This window comes from Primulina eburnea, chromosome 1 (assembly GCF_022965805.1).
Source record: "Primulina eburnea isolate SZY01 chromosome 1, ASM2296580v1, whole genome shotgun sequence".
NCBI classification, from domain to species: Eukaryota; Viridiplantae; Streptophyta; class Magnoliopsida; order Lamiales; family Gesneriaceae; genus Primulina; species Primulina eburnea.
Window position 1 is genome coordinate 8,206,112 of NC_133101.1, and position 21,388 is coordinate 8,227,499.

A 21,388-nucleotide genomic window follows, 5' to 3' on the forward strand; every position below is an offset into this window, starting at 1 on the left:
ATGCATAATATTCTCTAAATATATGTATTAATATTCGAGATTGTATTTAATATGGTATGGATTTAGAATCTTTAGTTAACTTAATTAATTGAATTAATTAAGTACAAAGAAAGGTTAGAAATATAATGAGAATATTTTTTATTCTAATTGAATGTCATGCATTCGATAGTTTTAATCGAGATTGGCAAAAAGTTGGCATGTATTTTAGAATCTTAATTAATTAAGTAAATTAAGGATTAGAAATAATAATAAGAATTTTGATTCTTAATTGACAAGATAGCAACCGAAAGCTTTTGCAAGAAAAAAGATTTATTTCGGCTCTTCCCAAGATCATCGTGTGCTGCTCTCAAAATCCCTATTTTTTGTAAGAAAAATTCGGGTTATAGTATTGAGTCGATTTCTTCTTCATGTTCCATCTCTACGCAAAATATATTCTAATTCGCTAGTACATAGAAGATGTATTAGTAATCTGGTTGTGGACCTGATTCGAAGATTGAAGAAGGAGATTTGAAAAAAGTTCATATGGATTTTCAACAAGAGCTATATCCGCTAACACTGAAATAGTTGGAGCCAAGTGAATCAATTTACCAAAGGTATATATACTAAACATCCTTTGTATGTTTATGTTTAATTTAAACCATACTGAGTGTCCAAATATTTTGAATGTCAAAATAAAATTTTAAAACTTCCGCTGCGATTTGGACACGAAAAAACCGATAACTCAAAACGGTAACAAATAAAATCACCAGAATCTTGCTTTGGATACCATGTTAAAACGAGTAGCTATTTGGGAGGTAAACGATTTGTCATATTGAAAAGAATTGTGAATCAACGTTTATGTACATTGCTTTATACATGTTACCAACTAAAAATAAAAAAAAAAGTAAGAGCAAAACTCGACTTTCAATATTAAAACTTATAACATTATCTAATAATTTTCGATATGACGTCAAAAAATGCTGATACCAGATATTCTTGACTTGTCTTATAACACATCAATAATTGGACAAAAATGGATGAAAATTAAAATTTAGTATACAAAAACTAAATTTTGAAAATTTTGTGAACCAAATCTGGACAATTAGAACAAAAAATTTGTTTTCTTTTTTGTAAATGAAAGAACTTAATAGTGTCACCAGACTTAAAGACATTCAACAGCAAAATTCATTTCTTAGACTTGGAATATCACGTGTTCTCACTCACAAGGCAAATATCACACATGCGTATATATATACACACACCCTGATTAAAGAATAAACATATTCAACTTCGTATTCAAGCATCGTCATCACCAACTGAAACTGATGGACTCAAAATGCAGGTTTTTGGCCGAACCGGATGCGCATATTTTAGCAACATCATGTCTCATGCTCTTAGGGCCACAAACCAAAACTCCTACATCCGATCCTTTGCATTCAAGAAGTATGCCTGCCACAATTGTACCAAGCATCTCTCGTTATTTTCGGGAGCAAGAATAAAGCAGTTTGCGTCATATTATGAACAATTTCAGTTTGTCGAGAGTCAATTTAGTCTCTGATGTTTCCATGTATTTTGTTTCTAGTTTTGACCTAATCCCACTCTCATTTTTCGTTTTGTTTACGGGTACGTATCTATGTTAATTTAAAGGCGATACCCTGCTAATGTCTTGATCAACTTACAAAATTGTATGTATATATTTTGATAGCAGTGTCTAGGCATGATTGAAACACCAAAGGAAAAGATATCAAACTAGAAGAAAGAGAGCACTTACTCTTTACGTCAGGTCTAGCACCAAAATGCACCTTCGTAGACTGTACAAGAGATTGATGAGGAAGACTCTCAAGCTCCGTATCCATAGTACATAACCAAGAAGCCGGCGACATTGTTGGTATCGCAAAATCGACATTCTGAATCTGCTTCTCTTCAGCAGAAATCTTTCTCTTTTGCCACAAGAAAACAACACTAGCTGCTACAAAAATACTAGCACACACCAGAAACATGTCCCAAAGAATCTTGAAGCTGTAATGGTAATTATCTTTTCTACGTTCCACTGGATAGATATGGTAACGTGTAACAAGGCCTAAAGATATCAAAAATAAGACAAATGAGGACGATATTATTACAGCAAGACACAGCCAGCTATTTTTGCCAAGCACCGGGGAAATAGGGGAATCCAATGGATTTGGTTTGAACAGTTTGGTTTGGATCTGTTTCTTATAAGAATCTTCTACGGGTTTTTCAGTTTCTCTTGTAATATATGCTTCAATCTGTAGTTGTAGATTGGAGAGGTCTAAAGGGGTTCCAGATAAAGGGAGCAAAAGGTCGAGCATCCTGAGATCGGTTGTGTTCTTGAAGGTGGAGATTAGGAGAATATTTGGAGCTTTAATGGTGGATCCTGTAGTGGTTTTGTGAATGATCTCGCGTAGTATGGATATAAATGGAGTTATGCCGCTTCCTCCGCTAATCATCACCAATGACTCGCGACTGTGACAAGTTTTTAACATCGTTAGCATGTGTATAGTCGTCAAGATTAAAGAAATAAATAACTAAGATTTGAATCCAAGTAGCTCAATTCCAGTCTAGAGCTTAATCGAATTATACGTGTTTGAACATGACCCTAAGAGTCGCACAAGCAGATCGAGCGGATAAAATATATCATTGATCGAATCGCATGCAATACAAATGATGGAGTGACTCGACTTACGTGGAAATTGATGCCTGATCCTATTGGCTTAATTCTGTTAGTCTGCTATGCTTACCTTAGAAAATGAGACGATGCAGGTCCATAAGGTCCTTCGGTTGATACCTCGAGATGATCAAAAGAAGAAAGCTGTGTATATAGCTTTTGAGTCCAACTACCTTGGCTTTTAATGGCAACGCTTAGTGTTTGTGGCTCCAGGTTAGAGTTTGAAGTCACCGTAAATGGATGCCACTGCAACTTGCATACGCTTGGAACATTCAGAAACAAGACACTCGTCGGAGTGTAACTCAACTCTGCAAGCAAAAAATTATTTAAGTCGAGGGGCTAGCAGGAAATTTAAGTGATAAAATTCGATGAAATATATCTTGGAGAAACGTGTTAGGATATTAAACGAGCTAATATCATTGCGGAACATCAAAAGTAATATCCATAATATGTATCTCACTTTTACAATAATGATTGTACATGAGATGATTTTTTTTTTTTTTTTGTGTGAATTTTGAAATGAAGAATGGACGAATATTTATACTTGGAGTTTAGGTAAGAAAACAAAAAATAAAATATCATTATTTACATAATCAAATCAACTATTTTTTACTTACACAAAACATGTGATAATTATTTGTAAAAATGATGTGTTTTGAATTCAAATTTGTTGGCTTTAACAAAACGAAACTTACTCTTTCTACAATACTAGTAACCAGTACGTGGTTTGCACGTGAAAGCAGTTTGTTTGTGCCATAATTAGTTACCCAACATGCTATGAAAATCAATACAGATTTTGTTCTCACCTGGACTTTTGGAAAAGGTAAGTTCCATTGTACCGTTAGGTAAAAGTCGAGTTGAAACCAGTCTAGACTTGCTTCGTGATTGCAAGAACCTCAAATATCGATCGATAATGAACAGAAAGATTCCGGGAAGAATCAAGCATAAGTATGCTACTCCAACATGAAACATGTAGAAGAACACAAATAGAACATATAGATGGTGAACGTAGAAGAAAACTTCGAACGCTTTCCTCCTGACACGATCAAAACTTGTTACCCACATTCCCAGGGACAAAACGAATGCGATAACTCCTGCTACATTTGACAGATAAGTGCTGCTCCATTGAAGCATCTGCAATACCGGTTTCCTCGCGTTATTAGCTTGTTTTCTTCTCGGTTAGAGGCATAAAGAAAAACAAAACCTGGAAAAAACCAAGTACATGTATTTTACCAGGTACATCTGATCTGTCATCGCCCACCAGTATATGATGAATCCTACGCTGTGAACTGCAAAAAGGAAATTTGAAACATGGCCAAGCCAAATGTGATATTTGATGCTAGATTCAGATGTAAGGCCGACCAGAGGCAAGAGAGACGAGCCCCGAGTCACCGGGAAAAACAGGAACGCCCAACATGTGTTTCCGATGTATCCGAGCCTCAGGGATACACTACGAAACTTCGCTTGCCACCTATAATATCCAAGAAAATGACAATCTTTACTAAAAACAATAGTTCAAGCATACTGGGAAACTCATCATTCGACCATCTGTTGCATCACCCTGTTTTGGCTAGAAAACTTTACACTTGATCAGATGCATCAGCACTAGTAACATGAACCATGATAGTAAAATTGGGTTGATTAAGATTCAACAGTTTCGATAACATACACTTTCTCTCCTAGTGTATGCATGTGGAGATTCCCAAAGCTGATATACAAATAGTTCGCCAAAGACCAGATCAGAAGTACCACAAACATGGCTGCAAATGCAAGTTCCACTGCATTGACTATCCCCAACGGCGCCATTACCAGTGCTGGACGTCTCATTGAACGGAAACAACGCCAATTACTGTGAGGAGTTCACGCTCAATCAGTATTTAATATATCACATATATCAAGGTTACACAACTCCAAAGTGAAAATGCCCAAGCTTACGCAGAGTGAAATTTGATGATTGTGTATGAAAACGGACACTCATATATTCAATATCAAAATCATACGAACTGCATGCTCTGTGAGAACCTGAAATTCCAGCCGCTAGCAAATTTCAGCATAAGCTAAAAATTCCAGTAGAAGCTAATATTTCAGAAGCTGGTATTTTCCAGCAGACAAAATCCAGCAGGCCGAATCCAGCAGCAGAAGAGCGAATTCCAGCAGACAGTTACTGATTCAGCTATTGAGTTGTAACTGAAGCATTTAACTCGAAATAAAGGCTGTTAATGGCAGATTATGGCCATTTATTTGGGAGACTAACAGTCAGAATCTTGCCTATAAATAACACTCTCAAATCTCTGAATTGGTGTTACACAAATCTGAGATTATCATTTGAATTTCGAGCTAAGGGAGGGTGCTTATTTTCGAGCAGTAGAAACCAGTGGCAAGAACGAGCATATTCCAGACTTCTACCGAAACCTTATTGCAAATTACAGTAAGTGGGCTTATGTATAAATATCTTGAAAACCCGTTTGATGATTTCTGTTTTAAAGCAAAGTATATTCTTGATTTCTGATATCTGATTTTTGAAGAACTGAAACTTAGTGAACTAATGGTAGGAATATATATTCTGAACATTACTGATTACTGGCCTCACCCCTTAGAGGAGAGAACATATAGGGGACTGATATCAGTTTAGCCATGAAATTCACGAACGTGCTCAGTGCTTACTTGTTAAATACTGATTACCGAATACTGATTACTGATTTCTGAATACTGATTTCTGTTGAGAAAATAAGAGTTTCTGTATGTTATTGTATTACTGTTTCTGTAAAAATGATTTCGAAAACTGGGAGTTTTCGAAATGTTACTGAGTGACAATCATATCACTCACCCACCAAACCCATCTCAGATAAGAGTACTGAAGAAATGTTAGAAGAAGAGAACAGATCCAGTTCTGGGGCTGGTCAAGAAGACTGTTGTTCTCAGTTTATGTTTATTTTATTCCGCTGCATCTGTTAAGATACTGTAATATTTGGTTTTACATTTTCGCTGTAAAACATCAAGTATTCGAGTTGTAACAGACAATTGATTAATTTCGTATTATGAATAAAAGACTGGTTTACGAGATTCTGTACTTCTGAGGCTTGTTGTTTTCGAATGAATATTTGAGAGCAACGCCAGGTGTCAACTAACCCCCGTCCCGGGGTGTGACATTGAAGTGGTATCAGAGCAGAACCGGGTTTCATAATCTTGGCGACCAGAATGCAGTTCTGCATGATCATATTGAACATCTACAAGCAGTAATAGCCAACCAAGAAGAACCTGAGGAGGATCCAGAAGAAGAAGAAGAAGTTGAAGAGGATCCTATGGATTTGGGATTAGGAGAAGTGATAGATTAGGGCATCAGTAGTCATTTTCTTTGTAATAGCACTTGTTCTATTTGCATTTCTGTTTTCATTTTCGAAGTTCAGTTGTAATTGCACTTTCTTGGGAAATCAATAAAATTTCTTTCTATTAATTGATTTCATATTTAATTCTCGAGCAATTACTTAAACAATATGTTTCTTTCGTTTAAGTTCATATTCTGCCAAAACCTTAGAATTTTCATAATTGTAGGATATGGATGGAAGACCAGTGAGAAACAACCGCAATCCTCGTTACAATAACCGTAACAACAACCGAAATGATGCAGACACACAACAACAGCAACAGCAACAGCAGCCACCAGCAGTTGGCCTCAGTCAAGTGGACTTGATGGCTATAGCCACAATTGTGGCAACCACGCTACAAGGGTTAGTGAATCCTAATGCTAACCAGCCACCACCACCACCACAGCTCAGAACGGGACCAAGCAGCACTATGAGGCTCTCCGAAGAGCAAGAGTCCCAAACTTCGATGGAAGCTCCGATCCTGAGGTCGGACAAAATTGGATGAAGGAGGTCGAGAATCACCTTCGACTACTGGAGGTTCCACAAGCGATCAAGGAAGATGTGATTACACCTTTTCTTGTGGACAGAGCAGCCAAATGGTGGGAAGGAGTCTCACCAGCTATGTGAGGAACGGGACCTATCACATGGCAAAGGTTCCGAGAGGCATTTCTGAAGCAGTACTTCCCGACAGCAGTTCGAGTGCAGAAGCTGTCAGAGTTTGAAAGCTTGATGCAAGAACCAAACATGACAGTGGTGGAGTATTCATCCAAGTTCCACTCATTGGGAACTTACTCCCCAACCATTATGGGAGACGAAGCCTTGAAGATACATCGCTTCAAGAAGGGATTGAACAGCCATATTCAATCTGCTCTTGCCGTTATCGAGCCCAACAGTTTCGATGAATTGATGGGAGCCGCCATCAGGCCTGAAAACGATATTAAGAGGCGTGAAGGCGAGAACAAACTCAAACGCCCTCAGCCAAGCCAGTACCAATCGGGCCAACACTTCAAGAGGCCTAGGTTTCCAAGCAACCAATTCACCAGTGATCCAGCCAAAGGAACCACTTCTTCTCCGCAAAGAGGGAGTCAAGTGCCAAAATTGTGGATTCACTCACACTGGTGAATGCCGTAAGAATTCGAGAGCTTGTTTCCGTTGTGGAAAGATGGGTCATCGCATTGCTCAATGCCCTTTTCCAGATCCGAGAAATGGTCCAGCAGGCGGAGCAACTCCAAATAAGCCTAAGAAGAACAAGTCAAATGCTCGAGTCTATGCTATAACTCAAGAAGAGGCGGACAACTCAAATGATGTCGTAGGCGGTACCATTCTAATCAATAATATATCTGCTTATGTGTTATTTGATTGTGGTGCTACGCATTCATTCAGGTCTAAGAGATTTGTCAAGAGGTTAGGAGCTAAGCCTGATAACTTAGAAGAACCATATAGAGTAGCAACTCCTGCTAATCGAATTTTAGAAACTCGCACTCTATATCGGGATATTAATGTTCTCATAGAAGATCAGAATTTCAAGGCAAACCTGATTCAACTAAACATGGTGGAATTCGACGTAATTCTTGGAATGGATTGGTTAGCCAAGAATCATGCCTTAGTTGATTGTCATGGAAAGACGGTAACCATCCAAGCTCCACACCAAGAGAAAATTTTATTTCATGGCAAGACCAAAGAACGAAAGACTCTCCTTTCTGCTTCTCAAACTTGGACAGCTATGAAGCGTGGAGAAGAAGTTTACCTAGCTATGTTAAGCGAGGTAAAGAAAGAAACCACACTTACGCTAGAAGAGATTCCGGTAGTACGAGAATTCCCGGATGTCTTTCCTGAAGAACTCCCGGGCGAACTTCCCGATCGCGAAGTGGAATTTGAGATTAACCTAGTGCCCAATGCTACACCAATCTCAAAAGCACCATACCGAATGGCTCCAGCAGAGTTGAAAGAACTCAAAGAGCAACTTCAAGAGTTGTTGGACAAGAAGCAAATCCGACCAAGCGCATCTCCGTGGGGAGCTCCTGTCCTATTTGTAAAGAAGAAGGACGGAAGTATGAGGATGTGTATAAATTATAGAGAGCTGAACAAGATCACGATCAAAAACAAGTATCCGCTTCCAAGGATAGATGATTTGTTTGACCAACTCAAAGGAGCTTCAGTCTTTTCCAAGCTCGACTTAAGGTCAGGCTACCATCAATTGAAGGTCAAATCAGACGATATCCCAAAGACAGCTTTCAGAACAAGGTACGGACACTATGAGTTCACAGTGATGCCGTTCGGATTAACAAACGCTCCGGCAGTATTCATGGATCTCATGAACAGAGTGTTTAAACCATTTCTAGACAAGTTTGTTGTGGTATTCATCGACGACATTCTAGTATATTCGTCAAGTGAAGAAGACCACAAAGAACACCTTCGTCTCACCCTCCAGAAGCTTGAGAGAAAAGGAACTATACGCCAAGTTCAAGAAATGCGAATTCTGGCTAGAGAGCGTCGCATTCTTGGGACACATAATATCAGCAGCAGGAGTATCTGTGGACCCTAAGAAAGTAGAGGCAATCTCGGATTGGCCTAGACCAAAGAATGTGACAGAATTTCGAAGCTTCTTGGCATTAACAGGCTATTATCGAAAATTTGTTGAAGGATTTTCTTCAATAGCCATACCTCTCACAAGCTCACACAGAAGAACTCTAAGTTTCAATGGAGTGAAAAATGTGAGCAAAGCTTCGAAACTTTGAAGAAGAAGCTTACATCCACACCAGTGCTAGTATTACCTATGGAAGATAAGGACTACACCGTCTATAGTGATGCATCCAAAGAAGGTATAGGATGTGTACTCATGCAAGAGGGAAGGGTGATTGCATACGCGTCAAGACAGTTGAAGCCGTATGAACAGAATTACCCAACACATGACCTTGAATTAGCTGCAGTGGTGTTCGCACTAAAGATTTGGAGACACTATCTTTATGGAGCCAAGTGTGAGATTTTCACCGATCACCAAAGTCTCAAGTATTTGTTCACTCAAAAAGAACTAAATATGAGACAAAGACGATGGATCGAACTCATGAAGGATTACGACTTGACAATAAGCTACTATCCAGGCAAAGCCAACAAAGTAGCAGATGCTTTAAGTCGAAAGAATATGAGTAAGGTGATCCTGACCTCACTTTCAGCACAACCCTGTCTTCGAGAGACAATCAAGATGAGTCAAGATAGAGATTCCGCTTTGGTGAAACTGAAAGAGCAAGCCAAAGAAAGGAAATCACCAGATTTCGAGATAGACAACAAAGGAATATTGTTGATGAAAGGACGATTGTGCGTACCAGACATTGATGACCTTCGACAAGAAATAATGTCTGAAGCACATAAGTCAAAATTTTCAGTTCATCCTGGCAGTACCAAGATGTACAGAGACTTGAAGAAAAATTTCTGGTGGAGTGGAATGAAGAGGGACGTGGCAACGTTTGTTTCTAAATATCACGTGTGCCAGCAAGTCAAGGCAGAGCACCAAAGACCTGGAGGACTTCTTCAACCATTAGAAATCCCGGAATGGAAATGGGAACATATTTCCATGGATTTTGTAGTAGGCCTACCCAAGTCGAGACAAAGTCATGACGGCATCTGGGTAATCGTAGATAGACTCACGAAATCGGCGCATTTCCTACCTGTCCGCATGAACTATAATTTGGACAAGCTAGCCACATTGTACTTGAATGAAATCGTACGATTGCATGGAGTTCCAGCTAGCATACTGTCAGACAGAGATCCTAGATTTACATCTCGATTTTGGAAGAGCTTTCAACAAGCTATGGGGACTAAGGTTACTCTTAGCACGGCCTACCATCCGCAGACTGATGGCCAAACTGAGAGGACAATACAAACTCTAGAAGATATGCTGAGAGCATGTGCCTTGGACTTGAGTGGTACTTGGAGCGAACATCTGCCCTTAATCGAATTCGCATACAATAATAGTTACCACAGCAGCATTGGAATGGCACCATACGAAGCTCTGTATGGACGAAAATGTCGATCACCACTGTATTGGGATGAAGTAGGGGAAAAATCCATCGTTGGACCCGAACTAATCCAAGAAACAGTGGATAAAGTTGCTATGATCAGGGAGCGATTAAAGGATGCACAAGATCGACAGAAAAGCTGGGCTGACATGAAAAGAAGACCCGTGGAATTTGAAGTTGGAGAGAAGGCATATGTCAAAGTGTCACCCATGAAGGGTGTATTCCGATTCAATAAGGCTAGTAAACTTAACCCCAGCTACGTCGGACCATTTGAGATTCTTGAGAAAGTGAAACGCTTGCTTACAAATTAGCACTTCCACCCGATATGTCAAGGATCCACAACATTTTTCACGTATCGCAGTTGAGAAGATATATCTCTGATCAAAGTCACATTCTGGAAGCTGGACCACTTCGGGCGGAGAGTAATCTAAATGAAGAGCTGAAATATGAAGAGATTCCGATTCGAATTGTGGATCACAAAGACCAAGTACTGAGGCGACGAACTATTCCATATGTCAAGGTACAATGGTCCAACCACACCGAAAGAGAAGCTACTTGGGAGTTGGAAGAAAAGATGCGAACACAATATCCCTATCTCTTTGAAGATCAAGTATAGCCAAGTTTCGAGGACGAAACTTCTCATAAGGAGGGAGGGATGTGAGAACCTGAAATTCCAGCAGCTAGCAAATTTCAGCATAAGTTAAAAATTCCAGTAGAAGCTAATATTTCAGAAGCTGGTATTTTCCAGCAGACAAAATCCAGCAGGCCGAATCCAGCAGCAGAAGAGCGAATTCCAGCAGACAGTTACTGATTCAGCTATTGAGTTGTAACTGAAGCATTTAACTCGAAATAAAGGCTGTTAATGGCAGATTATGGCCATTTATTTGGGAGACTAACAGTCAGAATCTTGCCTATAAATAACACTCTCAAATCTCTGAATTGGTGTTACACAAATCTGAGATTATCATTTGAATTTCGAGCTAAGGGAGGGTGCTTATTTTCGAGCAGTAGAAACCAGTGGCAAGAACGAGCATATTCCAGACTTCTACCGAAACCTTATTGCAAATTACAGTAAGTGGGCTTATGTATAAATATCTTGAAAACCCGTTTGATGATTTCTGTTTTAAAGCAAAGTATATTCTTGATTTCTGATATCTGATTTTTGAAGCACTGAAACTTAGTGAAATAATGGTAGGAATATATATTCTGAACATTACTGATTACTGATTACTGATTACTGGCCTCACCCCTTAGAGGAGAGAACATATAGGGGACTGATATCAGTTTAGCCATGAAATTCACGAACGTGCTCAGTGCTTACTTGTTAAATACTGATTACCGAATACTGATTACTGATTTCTGAATACTGATTTCTGTTGAGAAAATAAGAGTTTCTGTATGTTATTGTATTACTGTTTCTGTAAAAATGATTTCGAAAACTGGGAGTTATTCCCGCCCCTGCTTACTGAGTGACAATCATATCACTCACCCACCAAACCCATCTCAGATAAGAGTACTGAAGAAATGTTAGAAGAAGAGGAACAGATCCAGTTCTGAGGCTGGTGAAGAAGACTGTTGTTCTCAGTTTATGTTTATTTTATTCCGCTGCATCTGTTAAGATACTGTAATATTTGGTTTTACATTTCCGCTGTAAAACATCAAGTATTCGAGTTTTAACAGACAATTGCTTAATTTCGTATTATGAATAAAAGACTGGTTTACGAGATTCTGTACTTCTGAGGCTTGTTGTTTTCGAATGAATATTTGAGAGCAACGTCGGTGTCAACTAACCCCCGTCCCAGGGTGTGACATGCTCAAACTTTCATTTCACATTCAATGCATGTGAGAAAGGGAACTTGGAAAAAATCTAACAAGTAAAAGACCCAACCTCGGGGAATTCGATTTCGTCTTGAAGTGTAGATGTACGCATCCAAGAACAGCAAGAAGCATGATTGGAAAACTGAATAAAAGAAGATTTGTCCCTGAAAAGATATCACAAATTTAATCAAATTAACCAACATCAACGGCAATAACATCCCCTATATATTACATTAAAACAAAGATGAAACCTTGTTCTCTGAAGTAAGTGGAGTTGAGATTTTTATTCATTTTGGGAGTCCAGGTATTCTTGTAAACTTTTGTAGGAAGCATAGCCCATATGAAAATATACCCTACAAACACCACAAGGAAGAACACTTGCCATGCTGCATTGGATTTCATATTTCAGAATATGTATGATCTTGGATTATTTCTCTATTATTACATTTATCAAATGGGATTTCTTGGATTCATAGGACAAAAAAAAAAAAGTTTTATTGACCTTTATATATATGTCAAGGTCAAGTCGAAGAAACGGCATGATTCATGCGGAAGTACAAGGATATTGTACTGCAAGCTCGTTTTTCAGGCTTCTTGAATTCTGAACAAGTTAAAATTTGGATTCATTGAGATATTTTAATGATTTATATATATAAAAGTCAAAAACTCACGTTTTGTCTTTTACGCTCCAGAGGAGCCATATACAAATTTGTCCACATATTCTTTGAACAACATCATTCTTTTGTTAAAATAATCATAAAAAATCAAATTTGCCTACGTTTTTCATCCAAATATCACCATGATAGTTGCAATAAACTTAAGTTACTTTAGACATATTTAGTGGTCATCCTTCGAGTGCTTTTCTAAACCTTGTCCACTTCCAAAGCCTCGGGCACAAGTCATGTGGAGATGCATGATCGATATTCCATCAACCCGTGTTATTTATCCGTCTTCGTTATACGAAAATAGTGACCTCGTTTATAAGTTCATTGTATCCCCCTAGCTAGCTAGTAAACAAATTCAAACAACTTTAAAAAGTTGACTCTCGGGAGTGCTTGTTAACGTAAAAGATATTGTTAATTTGTGATTATGTTATCAAAGTACGATGCTATATTTTTATATATATAAAGAAATGTATTTTGGGATAAGATATCTATCATAAATTAGTTTCTAATTCGTTGACATTCATTTTTTTACTATTGTTGAATTTGTGAGGATGATAAAAGATTATATTTTGTAACAAAAACAAAATATGTACTGTAAATTATATAGTACATATACTCAATGCTAGTACAATCGACTTTTTTGGGTCTTGGAGTACTTATGCTAAGGGAGTAATCAGTTGACATTATGCTTAAATAGAAAATATTGAAAATAATATATTGTAATAAATTAATATGGTCAATGTAAAATTTTGTTAGATAATAGATTATTTATTTGTTTATTTTTTAAAATGGATATCAAGATATCTGGTGAAATGATTTTTTTTATATGTCAATTCGTTTAATTTTGAATTTTGGCCTATTTTGTCAAAACAAGTTTGTTTTCGACACAATAATTTTAAATTTGGATGGTTTGATCTAATTGCTATAAGTCAGAAATTTTTCAATGGCATATTAGTATTTTTCCGTGTCACATCAATAGATGCACCAAAATAACTGAAAATCAGAAGCTAGTGTACCAAAATCAAACATTGAAAACTTAGTGAACAAACTCAAAATTAAACAAGTTAGTTGAAAAAATTGTTTTTATTTAATATATATATATATATATATATATATATATATATATATATATATATAATTATTTTATGAAATGGTTTTTCAAAGAATTATGAAGCCATGAATCTTTGAAAGTTGATCTTGAATTTGTATCATTGAATTAATTAATCCAAATTATCACACAAATTTATTGTTCAGACACTCATAAAATCTTTTTCAAGTTTTTCTTTAGTTATATATACTATAATATATTGTATACGAATGATTAGATTACCTCTCTATGACATACAATTAATAATTAAAATTTGACTTTTGATTAAATGATGTTTTCAAGTTTAATTACCTTGATACCCATACCCAACAAAAGTAAATGCAATACTATCTTTTATTTTACAAAATAATCAGAACCACCACAAAGAAATTATAGAATATCATGAAAATTACATATTGCATGAATCTCTTTGCTCTCACATATATCTAAGAACTAAAGTTCCAAAACCAATACCAAGAAATGTAGCAATTGATATTCCAAATATCCCCACAAGAATTCCAGGCATAACTAATGATCCCCACCCTTTAGCTGTGGCCATTCCACATGCTGTTGTAGGCCCTCCAATATTAGCATTTGATGCTAACAGCAAATGCTTTGAGTCGATCCGAAATAATTTACCAAGACCAATTATAACGATGAGATGCGCGGTCACTTGTACAAAAGCGAACAAGAAAATACCCGGTGCTGTGTTGATTACATTCCATATGCTGCCACTAGCACCCAAAACCGCAAAAAATATCTGTTTGCAAAAGAATAGGCGATCCAGACATAAAAGTATTAGTCAACACAAGACGTGCTAAGAGAGTGTAATTTGGTGTAGATATGGTTTGTCCTCGACTAAAAAGGGGGTCAGAAATGAATATGGAGTTATTTTGCTCTGTTAAATGTTACAAAATGCCAGGTTTTTTGGTATTATATAGGCAGAATGTTACAAGATTGCAGCCACCTCAAGTCAAATGAAGATAGATACTGAAACTTGCAAATTCCTATAATATACTGGAAGTTGTATTGCAGAGGCATAATCTCATGGTAAAATGCACTGTGGTTACCTGCATTAATATTACAGAAAATGCATCACCAGCGGGTGCCAAGCGGCGGAAGAAACGTGGAAGCAAAGTTGCTAAAACAACAATTATTGCCGTGATTGCAGAAAGATCGCTTCCTTGAATCCCAAAGAAATTTGTAAGAGAAGTAGCAGCTTTGCAGATAGAAAAGGAAACAGCAATTGCTGTAGCAATGGGGAGTACTGAGAGTTGGCTCTCATTAGACACAGGACATGAAGCGTCTGCAGAAGATAAAATGAAGGCAATTCCATCAAGTGTTTGTACAACAACAAAAATATTGATTCTAGATTTAAGAAGTAATGATCGAACATGGCAAAAGTTGTCGTGCCCCTCGTGCCCATCGAAGTTGAGGTTGCCTAAGTAACCACAAAGCTTTAACCATCATTAAAAATTGAACATCCGAGGGAGCACGTAACTTTCATAGAAAAAACTTATGCATTGGTCCAATTTTCTTTTTATACTTCCGATGTCGGCAGACACAAATGCTTACACTTTAGGATGATAATACTTTTAGAATAAAAAGTTCTACCGATCAGTGTAACCATGAATTTCTTGCTTCAAATATTTCAAGGTTCAATTTTCTACCTTTACATACCATCATTCAGCTTTGATACCTCTGGAGGGATTTTGGAGGCTAATGAAAACAAGACAACGAAATACAGAGCACAGATGATGTTATCTGCTGCTACACCAGCAGCTATAACTGATGGAGACGTGCCAAGTGCCTCTGAGATTGCAACATAATTGATTGCTGCATGAAATGGAAACATGATCATGAGGATTAATTAATGCATAAATCAAGAATAGCAGCGAAAACGCAATATAACATAGATTTATGCACAAAGCATCAGCACAGCTTGTGCTATCTGTCATGGTTAGTACCTGTATGGATTTTCTTATTTAAATGGATAGAGTTTGAGGAGTCTAAAAGGATAATGTAAGGCGGGCTACCCTGCAGGTAGTTTCTGAATGTTATGATTTTTAAGTATGACTTTGTTTTGTATTCACGTAATTCTATGTCTTTTTTTTTCGTCTGATTTATGTGTGTTGTTAAATCATGGAAAAACATTTCATTAATCGAAAGAAAATGTTTTCTCGACTTGGAGGATATGTAAGAAAGTTGGATAAGGAACTACTTGCCTCCACCAATATAACTACCCATGAGAGCAGCAGCTATTTTCCAGTTATCCTGACCAAGTGAACGCATAGGCACCAATAGGAATGCCACCATTGTCCCAACGACAGTTGCAACTGAAATTTAAATTGAAGGAAGAAAAAAAGTTCAGTTAATTTTTCAATGTATAGGACAAGATCAGATCTCCATAACATAGTGCAGTTAAATGAAAAAAAAAATTACAATTACAAAAAATACTAGAAAATAGCGCTCTGGTGACTGGAAGATGATATTTGCATTTCCTTAGAAATTTGATAAAACTACAGTAAATAGGTGAATTGCACTTCTATGCGACTTCAGGAAATCGGTTTGAAATTATGCTAATCCAGAAACTATTTATCAAAGAAACTTACGCGTAATTACACTTAATAGTACGTCAATCTCCAAACCACCAAAGGGAGGACCATGATTCCAAGTTAAGTGCCACTCACATCTACTAGTCTATCCAACCGAGCTGACAGCCTAAAAGACATCAAAGACACTCGTGTCAACGAAACACAAATTATGTAAGCTCTCCATAGGAGATATCAATTTCTAACTTTAAATATATTATACAAGTTCGCTAGTTATATTATAACAACAAAGATAAATCTCAAACGGCGATTTTCAAGGGCATAGGAAACCAACTTTTCATATTTTGAAAACTTAAATGAATGATATTTTCAATGAGCATGCTACCAACAACACCAACATGAGTCATCAATTTATATTATAAATGGATGTTGTTGTGCCCAACTTAAATACGACATGTTATTATCTTCCACTAAGTTTATAAAGATCTAAGAACATAAAAATCCAAGATTTGTCATGGAGTAGAGAACTCCAACAGCATCTCAACCAATACCAATAAAGGAATGCATTCCTAAAAAGGGTATATCAAGTACTGGATTTAAACTTCTACAGATGGATTCACAACCTATCGAATTTTATACTTGAGCAAACGACAAAATCAAGTCAAGCTTCTGGAATGAAGAAACACACCTGATCCTAGAGAAAGCCAAGAACAAAGTCCCAGTAGACTGTACAAACTTGTCGCAAATCAGCTCTAAACAGCAGCATTGGTATTGTTCATGGTAAGCAAATACTGAAACACCATCGAATATGCAGGTGCGTCGTGAGGAATTTCCCTAGATTACTTGCCGCAAGCCCCATTAAAATGCTGACCAATGCAGCACTTACCATGCTCCAATCTTAGTCTTTTCCGACCTTCATTCAATTAATGAATCTCGCCTCAAACAAACCATCTCAAAATTCAAACTTCTCTCAGGATAAAAGAAAATCGGTGTTTCTACAAGAAATCCACAAGCTAAAAACCATAATAATTTCTCAAAAAGGGAAAAAACAATCAAAGACTGAACAGATAATCTAATAGTTTCTCAAGATTGGAAAAATACCAGAGGCCGAAGGTGCCAGTTGCCAGGAGTGCAGTCCATACACCCCAGTCATCATTAGGGGAAATCAATGGCGAAGTATTCATATGAGAATGGAGCACTAATGGGGTGACATTAAACTTTCTTTTCTCGAAAAAACTCCCTTTTGACGAAGAAAATACATACGACGACTGTTTGTTGATGATGGGTTTGCCTCCATTATGGGCTTTACAGTGAGTTTGTGACGACAGAGAAGAACAGAAGAGAGCACACGGCGATACTACCGTCGCCATTGACGGCGAGCTTAACAGAGGTGACGAATGCCGCCCGATACCTTCTGCAAGAATATTTTGAAATCTTCTTATCCATTTTCGTGGTCACGTGGGTCATTCTTGGTGGTTGATATCATTTATAAATTCTTTTTTTTTTTTTAAGAGAAATATATTATTAGGAATCATTCAAATTACAATCTTCATTCAACGCTTCTAGAATAAAATTTGGCGGGGAATTCCAGATAGAAGAACGAGCATGAAAACAAGATTCCCTAGCAAGAATGTGGGCAACCTTGTTTGCTTATCTACGAGTGAAACAGACCCTGAATGATGGTCTTTGGCGAAGTAATTCACGACACTCTAAGATAATCGCTCCGAACTCTGAGTCGTCGTCTCTTGTTGAATTCAGTGCTTCAGTAACACCTTTGGCATCAGACTCGAAAATTGCCTCCTGAATGTTCATTTCCATGATCCAGCTAAGAGCTTCCTTGATCGCCATAGCCTCTGCCTCTTTTACGAGAGCTCTGCCAGGGAAGGCATTTGTTCTAGCTGAAACAAACACCCCCTCGTAATCTCGGAGAACCATACCAACCCCAAATAACCCCGATCCATTCTGTACTGATGCATCCACATTGCATTTGAGTGTTGGGGCTTGTGGTTTTATCCAAGGAAATCTCTCTACTTCCCGATGGGTTGTTCCCTCTGGATTTGTTGTGATGTTACGCACCGCTTTCCAATCTGTCAAGAATTGAATGGCTGAGCTAACAATTGAATCAGCTGGTCTAACAATTCTATTCCAAATTTTCTCATTCCGAGCCCGCCATATGCCCCATAGTACCATAGCTATATTTTCGAGGGACTCCACATCTACCTGCTGGAACATTTTGAAGAGCCACTGGATGAATCCTTCAACTTCGTTGGACTTTGAGACAACTAAATTCCAGATACCAAGTTCTTCCCAGCAAGCTTTTGCCATTGGGCAGAAGATAAATTGGTGCCACGAGTTCTCCCAATCGCTCCCACATGTTGCGCACGTGATAGGAACCAGGATATGTTTCTTTTGGAGATTGCCTCTATTAGGAAGAATATCTCGAGCTACACGCCACAAGAAGACTTTTACCTTCGGTGGGATTTTTAGGCTCTAGAGTTTCTGCCACTCCCCATGGCCCGTAGGAACGACGTCGTCACTCAGCAGTTCTTGTGCTATTTTGTAACCTGATCGAACTTGGTATTTCCCATTGCTGCTATAGTGCCAGATGAGTTGATCGCCTCCTATGTTTGTGTGTACATGGATGTTCAAGATTTCATGTACATCTGTGTTTCCAAAAATATCGTCCAGCAGCTCATGATCCCACTGGGTAGTGAATGGGATGAATAAATCACATACCTTTAGTGAGTGAAGCTCTGTGATAGGAGGGGTTGTTATGTAGAAGTTCCTTGGGTCACGAAGCCATGGCTCTCTCCAAACATTAATCTTATCTCCCTTTCCAATTCGCCACCTGACTCCTCTTTTTATTATGATTCGGGAACTCCACAGACTACGCCATATGAAGCTTGGATTGTGGCCCAAACTAGCATCCAGGAAATTCGAGTTTGGGAAATACTTCGCTTTTAGAACTCTGGTCATTAGGGAGTCTGGTTTAGCAATGAGGTTCCATGCTTGTTTACCTAGCATTGCCAGGTTGAAGGATTTCAGATTTCTAAACCACATGCCACCAGTTTGCTTCGGAGCACATAGCCTATCCCAACTCAACCACTTGATGCCTCTATTGCCATTTGGGTTTGAGCCCCACCAAAAGGAGTTCATAATACGTTGAAGCTCCTCAGTAGTAGATCTCGGCAGCAAGAACACGTTCATGCAGTAGGCTGGAAGAGCTTGAGCTACTGCTTTGATTAGTATTTCTCTACCTGCTTTAGAGAGGAATTTACCTTGCCATCCTTGTATACGCTTCCAGAGTCTATCTTTCAAGTAGTTGAAGATATCCTTTTTCTTTTTTCCAAAAGCGAAGGAAGCCCTAGATATGTCCCAGACCTCATGTCTTTAGTGATGTCCATTATACTGGACAGCAACTCCTTTTGATCAGCACCCATGTTCTCACTAAACATTATTCCAGATTTCGCTAAATTTATCGCCTGGCCTGAGGCTTGCTCGTAATCACTAAGCAGCTTCTTTACCACTTCGCATTCTTCCACCTTTGCTTTGCAGAACAAGAGGCTATCATCGGCGAATAACAAATGAGAAATTTTTGGACCACCACTGCTAACTCGGCATCCATTGATGAGATCATGTCTTTCTGCGTCATGTATCATAGAGGAAAGGGCGTGAGCACAGATGATGAAGAGGTACGGTGAGAGTGGACATCCTTGGCGTAAACCTCTGTGAGGTTTAATAGGCCCAACAACTCGATCATTGACAATGACTGAATAGGAAACAGTAGTAATGCAAAGCATGACCAATTTTACCCACTCTCTGTAGAAACCAAGCTTAATCAACATGTCTCCCAGAAAGTCCCAACTAAGGCGATCGTAAGCCTTGCTCACATCAAGTTTTACAGCCATGAAGCCTTCCTTCCCTCTGGTTTTCCGTTTCAGGTTGTGGAGCACTTCGAATGCCACCACGACATTGTCCATAATCGATCTACCTGGGACGAAGGCTGATTGGTTCTCTGAGATGATTCTGTCCATAAGAGGTTTCAAGCGGTTTGCCATGACCTTAGCAAAGATTTTGTATAGAACGTTACACAATGATATGGGCCGAAAGTCCTTCATGTTGTTTGGTTTTGTGCATTTTGGAATTAGCACAATATGAGTGTCATTTAAGTTATTTGGGAAAACGCCATTGCTCCTCCAACTGTTACATTCCTGGAAAACTTCCTGTCCCACCGTGCTCCAAAACTTGTGATAAAACATCGGATTAAACCCATCTGGCCCTGGTGACTTATCGCCATTCATTTGTAAAACCGCAGATTTCACTTCTTCGATCTTGAATGGTGAGAGGAGATCACGATTTTCTGCTTCAGAGATCACTGGTGTAACCTTGGATATGATCAGATCGCTATTTGCCGAGCTGGGGGAGAATAATTCTGTGAAGTATTTCTTTACCGCCTCACATAAGTCATCGATCTGCTCAATCAAATTTCCATTCTCATCAGTCAATTTCTTTATTTTATTCGATTCTCTTCGGCTGGTGGCTGTTTTGTGGAAAAATTTGGAGTTCATGTCTCCGTCTTGAAGCCAATAGACTTTCGCCCGCTGTTTCCAGAAGGTCTCCTCCTGTGCTAATAGATCAATGAGTTTCGAGTTTAATTCTAGAGCTCGATGCACTGAAGCTTGGTCTGTTTTGGAGCGGAGATAATCTATTTCATTCTTGCATTGATCGATTTTTTCCCTGGATTCTCTTGAAGCCTTTCTGCCCCATCTCTTCAAGTTATCAGCTGTATCTTGCAATTTATCAGTGAGGCTAGTGCTTAAGGAGTTCACCCAATGATCGAGCAAAACTTACACTGTGAATTCCCCAATAAAAATATGATTTTGTATGCTCAACATAAATCGCAAGTGCACGATGTCAAGTAATAATATAGTGTATGTGAATACGAGTATCGTTCCACTGAAGACTGTATTTAACAATTATTATTTTAGTTATTAAAACTTTAGCGACGAAAGGTGATTTGTTGTGTTATAACTACTAAAATGCAGAAAATTAAATAAACAAGTTCAAAGATTAAATGATCAAATATGACTGCTAAATCGATTGATTAAATTTCAAATGATAAAAAAAATTGTTGGGAATTCTGGTTCACCTACCTCTTATTAATTAATTAATTCGTTCGATTGTGTTCTACGCCTCCGACAGGATTTCCTATTCAATTGA

At 38.1% G+C, this 21,388-nt stretch overlaps 3 protein-coding genes and 1 pseudogene across 3 annotated transcripts; all 4 read right to left on the minus strand.

Moving 5' to 3' along the window:
- Positions 1–1,119: 1,119 nt before the first annotated feature.
- On the minus strand, positions 1,120–12,318 carry LOC140826041 (ferric reduction oxidase 4-like). Its single transcript, XM_073188141.1, has 8 exons — positions 12,116–12,318; positions 11,935–12,028; positions 4,335–4,514; positions 3,899–4,136; positions 3,472–3,799; positions 2,739–2,973; positions 1,751–2,463; positions 1,120–1,428 (listed from the first exon to the last, which is right to left on the minus strand). Exons 1-8 carry the CDS (start codon positions 12,264–12,266, stop codon positions 1,289–1,291), a joined length of 2,079 nt encoding a protein of 692 aa, XP_073044242.1. The 5' UTR covers positions 12,267–12,318; the 3' UTR covers positions 1,120–1,288.
- A 1,558-nt stretch (positions 12,319–13,876) lies between these two features.
- On the minus strand, positions 13,877–17,646 carry LOC140826061 (uncharacterized; annotated as a pseudogene).
- A 172-nt stretch (positions 17,647–17,818) lies between these two features.
- LOC140803339 (uncharacterized) lies at positions 17,819–18,493 on the minus strand. The gene has a single exon (XM_073159183.1). The coding sequence runs from the start codon at positions 18,491–18,493 to the stop codon at positions 17,819–17,821; it is 675 nt and encodes a 224-aa protein (XP_073015284.1).
- Positions 18,494–18,658: 165 nt separating this feature from the next.
- Positions 18,659–19,375, minus strand: LOC140803345 (uncharacterized mitochondrial protein AtMg00310-like). The gene has a single exon (XM_073159196.1). It carries the CDS (start codon positions 19,373–19,375, stop codon positions 18,659–18,661), a length of 717 nt encoding a protein of 238 aa, XP_073015297.1.
- Positions 19,376–21,388: the final 2,013 nt, after the last annotated feature.